This window comes from Hypomesus transpacificus, chromosome 11 (assembly GCF_021917145.1).
Source record: "Hypomesus transpacificus isolate Combined female chromosome 11, fHypTra1, whole genome shotgun sequence".
Taxonomy (NCBI): Eukaryota; Metazoa; Chordata; class Actinopteri; order Osmeriformes; family Osmeridae; genus Hypomesus; species Hypomesus transpacificus.
In genome coordinates this window covers 15110665-15124025 of record NC_061070.1, presented here as the reverse complement: position 1 = coordinate 15124025, position 13361 = coordinate 15110665, and the positions used below count along the sequence as shown (strand labels likewise).

General features: G+C 45.1%; 2 protein-coding genes across 2 annotated transcripts; one reads left to right on the top strand and one right to left on the bottom strand.

Annotated features, from left to right (window-relative positions):
- Positions 1-3622: 3622 nt before the first annotated feature.
- On the bottom strand, positions 3623-8480 carry slc22a15 (solute carrier family 22 member 15). The gene is made up of 12 exons (XM_047030029.1): positions 8332-8480; positions 7831-7971; positions 7481-7613; positions 6985-7149; positions 6530-6659; positions 6075-6302; positions 5849-5989; positions 5649-5734; positions 5448-5556; positions 5274-5346; positions 5025-5183; positions 3623-4935 (listed from the first exon to the last, which is right to left on the bottom strand). Exons 1-12 carry the CDS (start codon positions 8413-8415, stop codon positions 4894-4896), a joined length of 1491 nt encoding a protein of 496 aa, XP_046885985.1. The 5' UTR covers positions 8416-8480; the 3' UTR covers positions 3623-4893.
- A 219-nt stretch (positions 8481-8699) lies between these two features.
- Positions 8700-13017, top strand: znf365 (zinc finger protein 365). The gene is made up of 5 exons (XM_047030030.1): positions 8700-8991; positions 9606-10403; positions 10639-10810; positions 10927-10973; positions 11302-13017. Exons 2-5 carry the CDS (start codon positions 9613-9615, stop codon positions 11486-11488), a joined length of 1197 nt encoding a protein of 398 aa, XP_046885986.1. The 5' UTR covers positions 8700-8991; positions 9606-9612; the 3' UTR covers positions 11489-13017.
- The last annotated feature ends 344 nt before the right edge of the window (positions 13018-13361 follow it).

The following is a 13361-nucleotide window of genomic DNA, read 5'->3' as shown; positions in this document are numbered from 1 at the left end:
GCAGAGTGAGGCAGATAGAAGTGAGGGAGAGAGGAACGGGGGTGGAGGAGAGAATGAAGGATGGAGAATTGAAAGTAGGGAGGATGAACTCTGGGAGCCCTCATGAACTTTTGTATCCATCAGAGCAAATAAACACCTAGTGTCTGTGACACGCTTGTTTATGCTGTGAGATACTGTGCCGCGCTGCACATGGTGATATACACACTCTGACTGTACTATGGTGTGTCACATACCAGCCCCAGTTCAAAAGTTCAGACGAACCGTGAACTCTGTCAGGCCACAGCAGGCAGTTCCACCCACCCGTCAAGTAAAAAGGGGAGACTAGGGCCAAGGGAGTGAAACCAGTCCCAAGCAGCAAGCCACATTCAAGGGCAAAGACAGGTATGAGGTGTCACCCTACCTCCTTCCTTCCTCGACTCTCTAATACTTCCCCCTTCCAGGAGGACTTTATGACCCCCAAATGCCCTCTCCTATTCCCTACATCACACACACATACAGACACATCCCTTAGAACACAAATACAGTCACTGTGAATGAGACTCAAGCTGCTCTGTTTGGTCAGTCTATTCACTGGAGTGGCGTGTGTGTGTGTGTTTTGGGGCCGACCAGTGGCTGGGGGTCAGCGACAGCGCTGAGGCGAAAGGGACACGCATTCCTCCATAGGTTTTGTGTTCATACGTGCGTCTGTGTAGGGCGTGTGTCTGTCTGGGGCAGGCCAGGGAATCCAAACACAGAAGGTTGTGACCTTGGTGTATTTGTTTAAAGATGAGATATGTGTCACCGTCTCGGCTCTGGTCAGGCTTCACAGTCCAAACCATCCACAGGCATAACTGGCTTTGGAATGCTAACAAACCCAATGCTGTTGCTACAGCTAATTTGCTAATGTTTTTACCAGCTTATCTCAGAAAACAGGGTGTTTAACTTGGTCAGTGTACCGTTTTTAACATAACATGTTGTTCCTTGTCTGACCCAAGTTGTCATGTTTGAACAGTACCCTTTTCTTTGGGGTTAAAATCGTTTCCACAAGTCTCATAATTCGTGGCCTCAGTGATAGAAGCGAAACAGAAAAGAGGACAAAAAGATAAAAGCGAAAGTGAGTTATCAACTGCTCAGGAGTTTCTGTAAGCTTCCGTTGACTGAAGACTTTGCTCACATTTTTTTAGGGGGAGAACCAGCGTGATGTGAACGTCGTTGAAAGCATTAGTAGACACTGAGTGCACTGACCTCAACCTGTACCCTTCCTCCCTCACTGCTGGAGAATAAATATCCCTCTATTAGCTACAAGTACCTTGAAAGCTGTCCGGCTCCTTTTCTCTTTTTGCAAAAAAAGCAGTGTCCTTGACAGACAGGTAAAACCCCTGGCTCCCTTCTCTCCTTCAACCATGACACCATGACATACACACACAACCACACCGACAGACAGTTATTCTCATCCGCTGCGGTATGTGGATGAGTGTGTCTGGAGAAGTCTTCAATACCAGGGTTCACTTGCTTTCCCCTGGCAACCTGGCGTGAAGGCAATCAGAGCAGCGAGCAGGCAGATGGCTGAGAGAGTGAGACGAGAGAGCAGTCTGATATAACAGTGAGAGCCGTATTTAAAACAATTCCCTCAGTCGGCTGCTTTCTAGGGTGGGAATGTCAGCCTTGTCCAGACCAAGCCAGGAAGGGAGACAGCCACGGAGGGGAGGAGAAAGAGAGGGAGAGAAGAAGAGAGGGAGAAAGGGTCAACCAGAGGCCAGAGAGCTATACTGACACGTTTCATGGGTTCAATCATCATGCAGTTCAACACACATGCACACACATTTGTGTACTGTACATAACATAAACACATGCGCACAGCACAAACATGCACACTCTTTCCAGCCTTTGTACTTTTGTTTTTTTTTGTCAGCTGATAATTAGGGTGATAAATATAATGTCTCATCTGCAATATAAATGTTTATAGAGTAGGAGTCATTTCAGTCTCCTTATCTCCCGGGGTCAGAGCAAATGTTATACACACAGTGTCATTGCCTGGGTGACACTAAAAGCATTTGATGTTGAAGCCTGGAGTCATCCACTTCACTGAGAAGCATGACCGCTTCTCCACTTGCTTTCCAGCACCTCATCTCAGGTTGGATGACAGCTCCAGCTCCATTAGGACTTCTGAAGGCCTCTGCAGGCTTCTCTGTACTCAAACCACACATCCATCATTCCAGATCAGTTTTTCCTAAAGCTTGGGTAGCAAGTCGTCCATCATAGCCATGTGCTCATTTCATTATTGCCCCTCTCTCTCCGTCACCCTTAGAAAATGGCACGTCTTCTTTGTGGCTCCGAAAGGACAAGGGAACAGTTCAGAGGAAAGTAAATATTCCCACTTCGATCTCCCTGTGTCAGGGAAGGAGTATTATGGGGTATGAGCCCTTTAGAGGCCCTATTGGCTTGTTGTTAAACAGGTTGGGTTACAGTCGGCTTTGCACTGGTCTGAGAGAGCCCTATCTGATGAAACAGTGAAACGCCCTTTCCCTCCTAATCCATTCATCACTCTATCCCTCTGCCTTTATCTTTTTAATTGCACCCCTTTATGACCTCTTTCTACATCCTCAACATTCCTCTATCTCTCATTCTTACCGCTTCTCTTCTTACCTCCTCACCTCCTTTCCTGCTTTCTGTCTCTCAGGAAACGAAGGGCCTCCATCTCAGGTTGAGCAAAACGGCACAGCGGACGGATGCTCCCTCCACACACCCACACAGAAACGTAGAATACACATACCATATTATAGCAACCAGCAGCCACGATGAGTGCGAAAGCAGGAGATGACAGGTCTGCCAACATGCAGCAGTGCATGCTGGGCCCAGCCCAGGGAAGGGCAGCCCAGACTCGGCTACGCTGAGAGGGAAGGGGGGGAGGACGTGGAAAAGTTGTGGTTTGTATGACTTTCTCTCCTTGTCATCTTGGGATGGAGCGCCCAGGAAGCTTCTTGAGTAAAGCCTGTTGTAAACACACACACACACCGCTCATCTGTCCCCCTAGGTGATATTGAGTTGGAGCAGGACGCTGGGCTGTGAAGATCAGTGACCTTGCCGTGTGTCCTGTCAGACTGGAGGATTTATGGACTGTCTTCTTTGTGTGTTCACACACCACAAATCCTCCAACACACTCCCAGTTGACAACTGCCTCTGTGTGTAGTAGTAGTATTCTAGATTTCCCCATGTTGAAAAGCTTCCCTTTAGGCCTGCCTTTATGCAATCTTTGCCTTCAATCATCAGACATGCCTCTCAAAAATAATGACTGAGCCCAGCCCTGGTGCATTGTAACATGTTGTTTGGGCCAAACCTACTGTAGTGCCAGAGTTCATTCATCTATAGATGATATCTGTTGCATCAGGAGCTTGCCTAACTAGTCTCCTGTCTGCCTACATACAGGTCAACACGGATAAGGTACTGCAGTAAACTGCTTTGACCCCACAGAGACAGGTCAATAGGTACAAGTCCATAAAGATAATTAAATGCATAATTATAAAACTGATTTAATTGCATTTCTTTTTTTAATTGTTTTGCTGTGTTTCCTCAAAAGCTCAAAAAGTTATTGATCTTATATAAATCCTCACCTCACAAAACACTTTCATCAAACGTGTTTTTATGGGTCTTATTTGAAGAACACAGGTTTAGTTGATAATTTGTTTATTTACCTCTTCCTTGGGGATTTTCTGCCCTGACAGGCTCTCACAGAGAAGGAACATAAACCAAAACAATGATTACAGTTCAACTCTTCAACCCGCCTTTGCCTACTTGTTGAACTGGGTGCATGAGCCAATTGTGCCATGAGGCATAATTATAAGTGATGAGGGGAAAAAACTCTATGTGGTTCCTCCACTGTCTTTGATAAGACTGCTCCTGGGAGTCAAGGTTGAGCTGGGCCTCTTTGTCTGCGTCAATGCTGACACAATCACCTCACGGGGGAAAAGGCCAAGAACAGGGTTGGTTCAGTACCACAAAAGTTCAGTTCAGGTCTTCAGAGCCCAGGCAGTGAGTACTACCACAGCGCCCTCTGGTGTCAACATAGTATACCACTCGACAACCGAATATGCATTTTCTACACCTGCACATCTTAGACCAAGAGCAATGAAGATCCTATCCAGAGCATAAAGACAGCATGTGTGTCTTTAGCTGGATCAGGAGTGTAAAATTATAATAGATCCATACTTTTCTGTCAGTACTTTAAATTCCTGCAATTTGTTGACTAAAAGTACTATTTACGAGACGGTAGAATATATAACTTATATAATACAGTATGTTATATGTATATACAAAGAATGTTGATAATGCCAAGAATGATAAACCTTTGATTGCACGTGTGATACTTTAAGGTCAACTAAATGGAAATTTGACATTATACATCTCAAAATTGGCACATTTGTTAAACAACATGAAATTATGTGATAAATAACTTTTTCCAGAAGGCACTTCACATGTAAATCGCTGTACAACAACACACACACAACAACACACACAAATATTCAGTCCACATACAAAACCACAATATACTGTAAACACTTTTCCCTGCAAATAGGCTTTCCAGCTATCATACGGTATAGCTAGGTCCTAATTGTGCTACCAACTACTAAGTTGGCATGGTGTATTGGTTCCCTTGGTTACCGTGGCGTATTGGTCCCCTTGGTTGCCATGGTGTATTGGTACCCTTGGTTGGCATGGTGTATTGGTTCCCTTGGTTACCGTGGTGTATTGGTCCCCTTGGTTACCGTGGTGTATTGGTCCCCTTGGTTACCGTGATGTATTGGTCCTGAAGTCTTTGGCTCGTACCACTGAGAGAAGGCTTTTGGTTTACTGTCCTACTTGGTCATCAGATCTGCTGTGCTATTGAATGATTTTGCCAGACTCAACCCGATTGGTTCACTTGTCCACCTTCTTGTCGGACTCCTCAAACAAGCGTCCCTGCAGAACAGAGGAGGTGAGTGAGGTGAGAGGTGAGTCAGGGCCGGCGATGGGCACGGCTGTCTCCCAGACGGAGGGGGGGTATTTACCTGCATCTGTAGGATGCGCTGGTAGACGGGGCTGCTCAGCTCATCCAGGGTCTCAGCTCCAGGCTTGTTGAGGGTTTCTGGCAGCAGCAGACTCAGACCGCCAGCAGAGATCCCACTCAGACAGAACACAATGAAGGGCATGGAGCTGTGGACGGCTCGCTATAACACACAGACACACACACACACAATAAATATCAACAGTCTCTAAAAATAAACATCCACCCAGCCACACACACAGACACCACATACCATAGAAGGAACAAAAGGTGCCAGGATCCCTCCCACTCTGCAGGACATGGAGCACACTCCCAGACCAGCGTTCCTGGGAATCAAAAAGATTTGAGACACACAGACAAACACCATTGTCTCCAAAATCCACACCATCAATGCGCCGACACAAACATTCTTCGAAGGCACACTCACCTTATAACCGTGGGATACAGCTCAGAGGTAAACACATACACAATGTTGAAGGCTGCACTGACCATCAGTTTCCCCAGCAAGGCTAGAGAGGTAGGATTGAGCAGCAATCCTACAGATAAAAGAAAATATTTGATACAACATAGTGGAATACTTGAACCCAGAGGGCTTGGACCTATAGATGGATATCAGATGCGTGCTTACCTGTATCCTCTGGTATAAATGTGGTACACAGACAAGCAACGCCAGCCAGAACTAAGGCGGCGGCCATGGTTTTCCTTCGTCCTGCCCTAAAAACACACAAAAACGAGATGGATCAGCTGTGATGGCATTGTACCAAGCTCTGGGGTACCATGGTGGGAACACACAGGTCATGTATGATGTTCCACACGTTAGACCCTTACCATGGCTTGTTGATGAAGTACATACACATAGGATATGCAGGCAGCTCCACCAGCCCATACATGGCCACAGTGAAGTAGCGATTACCTGAGCCACCACTGGCGTTTAGGGTCAGCCCGTAGTACACCAGACTACACGCATACCTGAAACGTAAGACAGAAAGACTGTCAAACAACCAAAAAAAGAAGAAATAAGGAACTAGAATAGTTTTTCATCAGTGGTACTTACCAGACATACATGAGTACCAAAGTCCTCCGGCAAAGGATTGGATGGGTGACTAGGTTCAATACGCTGGGGGCTGAATTGTTGTTGCTATCCATTTTGGCAGTGCCAGGGCAGCGGCGAAGGTGAACCTTGGCACTGCTTCCATTCCTAATTGCTATGAAACGTAGAACCTCCTCCGCCCGCTCAGTTTGACCTTGCGAGTACAGCCAGCGAGGAGACTCGGGAAGGTTCCTGTCATGACCGGGGACACCACAATACTAAAATAAACATACCCAAAGAAGGGAATGAATCATCCTGTTTGCAAAGCAACAGGGTATATATATCGGCTGAATGTGCCCCAACATAAGCAGTAATCAGGCTGTGGGGTAAGCAGGCCGCATCCACATGAATCTGAAATATAGATTCAGAAAAATATATAATTGATCATTAGATTCCTGAGGGTCCCTACAGTGACTTACACACACAGGAGGAAGAACAAGACTCCGGGAGCATTGGCCACTGTTGCTAAGGTACGCCATGGTCTGACATAGTAGCCCAGTAATCCAAACAGGGCGATACCCACTGCAAATGTCATGTTACTCAGGGTCCCTAGAACACAAAAAATCCACTGGTAAACATTAAACAACAACCAAAGAAAACCGGAAACAACACTTGCCAGTATTACTACAGAATGCTGGTAGACGGTTTCATTAATTACTATAAACTACTTAGAATGAATAACGAACATTCATAACCTTATGCATCATAACTGTCAATCGTACCAGAATCAAGACCAAAGAGGTTTGATACATTTTTCCTCCAATTATCAAACATGCTGGCACACCATCTCTCCAATCTGTTCAATTGTGAACCTACAAATTATGATTGTACTTTTTGGAGCATACACCTGCATGTGAATCTTTGTATCGTATACCTGTCATGGCCCAGTACGACTTGCCCACATACTCCTGGGTGAGGACAAAGCAGACCAGCGCCATGCCCCCATTCATCAGGCCCACCAGCAGGCGGGACAAGGCAAACATCTCATAGCTGGGAGCAAAGGCTGAGCAAAAGCCAAAGAGCACCTCGAAAAACAGACCTGAGACAAAGAAGAACAATTTACATTACATTTACATTTATTCATTTAGCAGACGCTTTTGTCCAAAGCGACTTCCAAGAGAGAGCTTCACAAAGTGCATAGGTCACTGATAATAACAACAAGATAGCCCCACAGCATTGCGGGTAGTCAAAAACAAGAAGTACATATTGTGGACAACCAAAAAATAGTGCTAAAGGGAAGAAACCATAAGAGCATGGTTTGGAGCAATGATCAGAACAGGACACACAAGTGGTTCACATAACAGCAGCATTGGTTAAGTGCAGAGGATAGCATTGGTTGAGTGCAGAGGATAAAAAGGTCTAGTCCTCACCCGTTAGGAAAACAGGTTTCCTCCCGATCCGATCAGAGATGGGCCCGAACAGGACATTTCCAATCAGAACCCCAGCAAAGAACAATGAACCCGCCAGGCTAACCTTGTAGGCCTGCTGCTTGAAGAGGAACCACTGAAAGACCAGATTGTTACAAGATTGTGATGATGTGGGTCTGTGTAGGGTCAATGTAGACTGTAGTGTGTGGTCTACAGAACTATGTTTGAATACTCTAAAAACGTCCTCCCCTCTGAAAGAATCGGTCTAGATAGGTGAAAATATTCAGTTCTCTACACAACAATCCAGTCAAGGTTAGGGAGGAGCAACGCATTTACTAAGTGTAGTCCCTCACTTCAGTGACAATCGAGTCGACGTCCTCTGTAAACGTGACGGACTGGACGACCTCCGGCTGACTGACGGCTCCTCCTTCAAAGTGGTACTCTGGCACAGCTCCGATTAAAACTATTAGCATGGACTGGCATGCCATGTAAACCTGGAAATACACACATCTGGTGAGGTAGAATGCTGAGTCTCATAACAATAAGTTAACATAGGCTACATCAGGTGGCAAGAAACTCAAGCGTGTCATTTTGTCCACGTTACTGTTTAACCCTACATGTTAACCAGTCTTTGTAGACCACTCAAAGCAACAAGTTACAGGCACAGTGTGACACATTGATGACATATTTGCCTAATCTTTCAACATTACATCTTATCTATGCACAAGCTGCATTAAACCTCCGGCTTGGTAGACCACATTCAAATCAACTATACTCGATAGCTAGCTTTGCCAGCTCGAATCGCTATCTGATGCCCTTAGTAAAAATTGAATATCGTTTAATTAACCACAAACCTGTAGCAATACAAGAACTGCCACCGTCTGCTTCTGATACGATCCGAATTCGCCTACAACTCCATATGCCTCCTCTAAATCCATTCCAAGAGGAAACAGCAAAACATCACACCAAACTTCCCCTGAAAGCTTCAGTCGTAGGCAATACGCTGTAAGGACGTGGACAAGGAATGCGTGGTTTGTTATACTGGGTAAACCGGTTTCTCATTTGAACCAATGAAATACTTCGAAAAGGATACATCCGCCCCTACTGAGAGCCGGAAAACATAAACCGATGTTACAATGTGTGACATATTAAAGCAATACATTTGATTGGCTGCAATGACTACGTCTGAGAATATTGGGTGCGCTTGATTTGTTTGCGCCATCTCTCGAACAGTAAATCAATGAAATCCAACTCCTGTACCTTTAATCATTTCGTTGTTTTAAGTATTATACCTACTATTATACCATGAGTGTTATTCCTTTCGAGGTGTTACATTTTAGCAACATAAAAATGATCCAGGCTTACTTGTAATCTACTGTGCAGCTATCTCACTTTCTCGAGACCAGTCGTTGACCAGTTCGACTATTCTTATCCACCACCATCCACCTGTCTGACAGATAATCCAGAACCCCACACCCTTGCCGTCTGCTCAGCAGAAGCTTTCTAGCGAAAAGGTCAGTAGAGAACTCGTTGTGTGTAGGCAATAAAGAAAGAACTGGTTGCTAGCTAACAAGTTTGACAACTGCATGTCGCACAGTTCTTGCCAGCTAGGGAGGCCATGGGATTTTAATTAGAATAGGGGGGAGGCACCGCCACCAGTTTGATTGGATACTGCGACGCTAGCTTTGTAGGGCTAACCTGATAGCTAACTAGCTATTCGTGAAAATATGGAAAAGCTTGGTAGGTAGCTTCTGAACATACGTTACTATAATGTTTCAGCCAGGGTTGGCTAGCGAGTCATAATTCGCCGCCGGGATCAATAAAGTATTAGCCTATTAATTAAGGACCATTCTAGTCCACTCTGTACTCCAATATTTAAGGCACAATGTACACTGTTATGGTTTATTTTCCATATTATGGTTTAGTTTTGAGGTCTACAGCTAACTTTAGGGGCAATGAGGCCACCTAGGTTCTTGCAGCCTGCTTTGTTGTCAGTAAAGAATGTCTGTTTCAGGTGAGAGTGTCTGTGTTTCAGGAGAGAGATGTAAAGAATGTCTGTGTTTCAGGTGAGAGATGTAAAGAATGTTTGTGTTTCAGGTGAGAGATGTAAAGAATGTTTGTGTTTCAGGTGAGAGATGCAGCAAAACCCATGTTCCAGAGGGACATTGTCCTCCTTCTTCCCGGACAACAGGCAGGCCTGTGGGGGAGCTTCGGTGACCCCAGTGCTCCCGTTCAGGTGCCCACGGTGTGGAGAGCAGGAGAGGTTTCGAAGCCTGGCCTCTCTCCGAGCTCATCTGGAGTACAGCCACTCTTATCATTCCCCTCAAGAACTGAGTCTCCCCCTCCCCGCACGCAGGGGGCATCCCCCCGCCCACAAGGCCTTGCACGTGCGCTCCCTGAGCGACACCAGAGACGCTAGTGTCACGGGCTCTGAGAGGCGCCGCACTCAGAGTGTGGGCACGCAGGCGGACGAAGAGGCCCAAGCTGAGGATGAGGATCAAGAGGAGCACACAAGCAGGACCTCGGAACTTCCATTCATTAAGTCAAGTTCCACCAGTCCAGATCACTATGTCCACTTCCCCACACCTCCCCTCGCTCCAGACCCAGTCAGCCAGCCACAGGGCATGACCCCAGGGCAGAGCTTCTGTGGTGGGGAGGTGTCGGTGCGCCGGAGGCTGGCCAGTGTGTTGCGTGCTGCAGATAGCTCCATGCAGAGGAGGCTGACCCGGGTGAGCACCGAGCTAGCCCAGACGGACACAGAGCTCCTGTGTGAGCGCGCCCACTCCCAGCACCTGGCCCAGGAGAGGCAGGAAGTGTTGGCACGGGAACAGGCGCTGAGCAGACAGGTGGATGTGGCTGTCATGGTGATAGCCACGCTCAGAGAACAGCTCAACGCGTCCGAGGACGAGCTGGAGAGGAGGGAGCAGTGAGTGGGATTGATGGGAAATCATGCATGTGCTGGATTTTACAATGGCTAGTTGGATCGACTAGTGTAGAACTTAACAGCCCCTTAATCAACATTTTTCAGTGTTTAAAGCAGCCAGGAAAACCACCCTAATGAATGTTTTATCAATAGTATTGGTGGTAGTGTTAGTACTAGTATATGGGGTTTTAATCAAATGTCTGTTCATCCATGTGTTGTGGTTGTGTTGTTCCTGCAGAGAGGTTCTCACCATCCAGAGGTTCCTGGAGGCTGCAGCACAGCAGGAGCAGTGTGGGAAGGTCCGGATCCAGCACTTCATTGAGAACCTGCTGCAGCGCATTGCTCTGGCTGAGAGACTACTGGAGTACTACCAGAGCTCCACCAGCACCTCACATAGCAACCATTACATGGTAACAGCACGTCTTATATCTGACTAGCAGACTGGATTGATATACAGGGTGATTTCAGGAATATGCGATGGATTCTCAGGAAACACAGATGTTCTGATCGGTTTTCCTCTTTCCAGGAGAATCAGACAGGTGAAAACAGACCTCATAGAATCAGCAAAAGCAGGCAAGTTGGTGACTTGACAATTCAATAATTCTTTAGTTTCCCTGACAAACCGCACATCTATTCATGAAAGTGTGTATTGAAACTACTTTCTGTTACGGTGTGTTTGAGGGTGATCAAGCATAAAGGTTAGGACATGATGTATGTTAATTATTCATAAGGAGGCCGTGTTGCCAGTCCGATTTGTGTCACATTCATTCATTAGTAATGATTCACCAAGTAAAAGGATTTACTCTCTCGTTACATAATTGTTTATTTGATTACTTCTTGGCTATTGCTTTGTTGCTGGTTTAAATCAACTGTATGAAACCCACTTGTGTTCTGGTTCCAGGCCAGGAGGAGGTCAGCTGTCATCTCCATGTCCCCAGGACGGCAGAATAAACTCCACCCAGCTGGGACGCTCCTTTCCTCAACCTTCAAGAGAAAGACTGGCCCAGTCTTCAGGCCACTGCAGGCCTGGCAACAGCAGAGACCAGTTCTGGAGGCCGCACCGCAGACCAGCAGGCTATGAAGCCTAGACACCTAAGCCATAACAGGTCATAACCCACGCAGACCTGGGCCAAAGAAACATGAGGTGCCAAATACATTTGCGGTACATTTGGTTTCCTCATAAACTTTCATTTTACTTGACAATATAAATCCAGTTTTTAAATGCATTAATGTGTATTTGCTCAAGGTTCAGAACTGAGGAATGTACAGTTCTAGTTGCCTGACCTCGCCCATACCTGTCAGAGGATGAGGAGTGTATGAATTATAATCAACACAATAGTCGTCTCTTCTGGGTCAAATAAGCTATATTCAATGCACTCGTATACTTATTACACTGAATTGTAGATCCCACTTCCGCTGTGTAAATGTGGTGGTGACATCCTCTGCTATTTAGAGCAAAGTGTTTTGGTTCTATGGCATGTTTTTCTTTCCACTGGGTAGAACTGCAGACTTTGATTCCCAGTATGTCATCTGAAGTTCAGCATTTTACACGGTGTGCTTCATCCGGCTGGTCAAAGAGGTGGCTCCCACACAAACAAGCTCTTTTATTCTACCGTAACAGGCACTCATTTGAAAACAGGTTTCTATTTCCCTTGTTCCCTAATATGGAAGAGTGAACGGTATTCCTTTCATGATAAAAAATATGAATGTAGAGACTTTGAAGTAATGCACCTTTATTTCACTGCAACGTATCATCTGTGTTTACAAGATAAGAATGTATTCAAAAGGAGAATCAATGTTCATGTATTATCTTTGGTGTTTGTTGTAACTGTTTTGTTAGTATCTGGTTGTTGATATTTGGTACAGAGCTATTTTATTTGTATTTCTCTTGGTGAAAGCGTATTTTTGTGGGAATAACGTAACCGATAGTAGCAACTACTGTAGTTGATCAGTTTTGGGTAGTGGGATCTTTTCACCCGTCAACGACATACTTTCTTTTTTTTTTAAGTTACAATCTCACCAAAGATGGTGTTACTGAATCAATCTTTCGTATGTATGCGTTTTCATGTGACAGTCGTGTTTCCAATGGATAGTTTAAAAATAACGTTAATTAGAGGATGCATGTTGGTGCACAGCTATTGTATACTGAAAATGCATGCTCCTTAGGTAGCATTGTGAAATTATGTATGAAGTTATGTATTCTATTAGGTGTACTTTTGTAGCAGGAGAACCAGATGTATTTTGTTGGGAACGGAGAGTTGCACTAATGGTCAAAGCACTTTGGACCTGGTGGTCCTAGTCAGGAGTGTGAATTGGACAATCTGAAAGGAAGTGTATTTGGTGGGTAGACGAACCAGAGAAGTATTAAGAACTACAAGCAAAGGCTACCTTTATTGCTGTATGTTATTAGAGATACAGTTCATGTACTAATGTTATTGCTGCCAAGTTTTGTGTCCTTGATTCCTGTATGTCTATATAGGTTTATTTGCAAGAATAATCACTAGTTTTGTGCCTTCACTTAAAAACTGTAGTCTGTATAACACTGTGCTAAATGCAATACTGTGAACAACTAAACTACTTTTGTTCAAATGTGTTGGTCTGTGTGGAATCATGAAGATTAAAGTTCAGACTTATCCCATCTCTCATCTTTGTTGAGTACAGAAATAAATAATGATTGAATATACCTGTGGGCTCTCTTACAAGAGAGCTTCTTGTGGTGTTGTGGTACAATATGTATGTAGCCTGCTATGTTCATATATGGCCACAAGGTGGCAGTAGTACTGTATGTTCAAACAAGTTCTACAGAAATAGCTCACCTGCCACTTTAACTTCTGTCATCAATACCTCAATGTAGTTGACTTGACTAAAGTGTATGGTCTCGTAAATAATAAGGTACAAAGTGCTCTACCAAACTTACAAAGTTCTACCATGTTTTTAACACTCAACTTTGTACCATCATTG

Bases quoted from the DNA above. Each gene is read 5' to 3' on its own strand.
- slc22a15 (XM_047030029.1), bottom strand. From the start codon at position 8,415: ATGGATTTAGAGGAGGCATATGGAGTTGTAGGCGAATTCGGATCGTAT. The intron at 6,303-6,529 runs GTAAGTCACTGT...CGGTCATGACAG, and splicing joins TTGTTCTTCCTCCTGTGTGT to GAACCTTCCCGAGTCTCCTC. The intron at 5,347-5,447 runs GTGAGTGTGCCT...TTTGATTCCCAG, and splicing joins CTGTATCCCACGGTTATAAG to GAACGCTGGTCTGGGAGTGT.
- znf365 (XM_047030030.1), top strand. From the start codon at position 9,613: ATGCAGCAAAACCCATGTTCCAGAGGGACATTGTCCTCCTTCTTCCCG. The intron at 10,811-10,926 runs GTAACAGCACGT...TCCTCTTTCCAG, and splicing joins CACATAGCAACCATTACATG to GAGAATCAGACAGGTGAAAA. The intron at 10,974-11,301 runs GCAAGTTGGTGA...TTCTGGTTCCAG, and splicing joins CATAGAATCAGCAAAAGCAG to GCCAGGAGGAGGTCAGCTGT.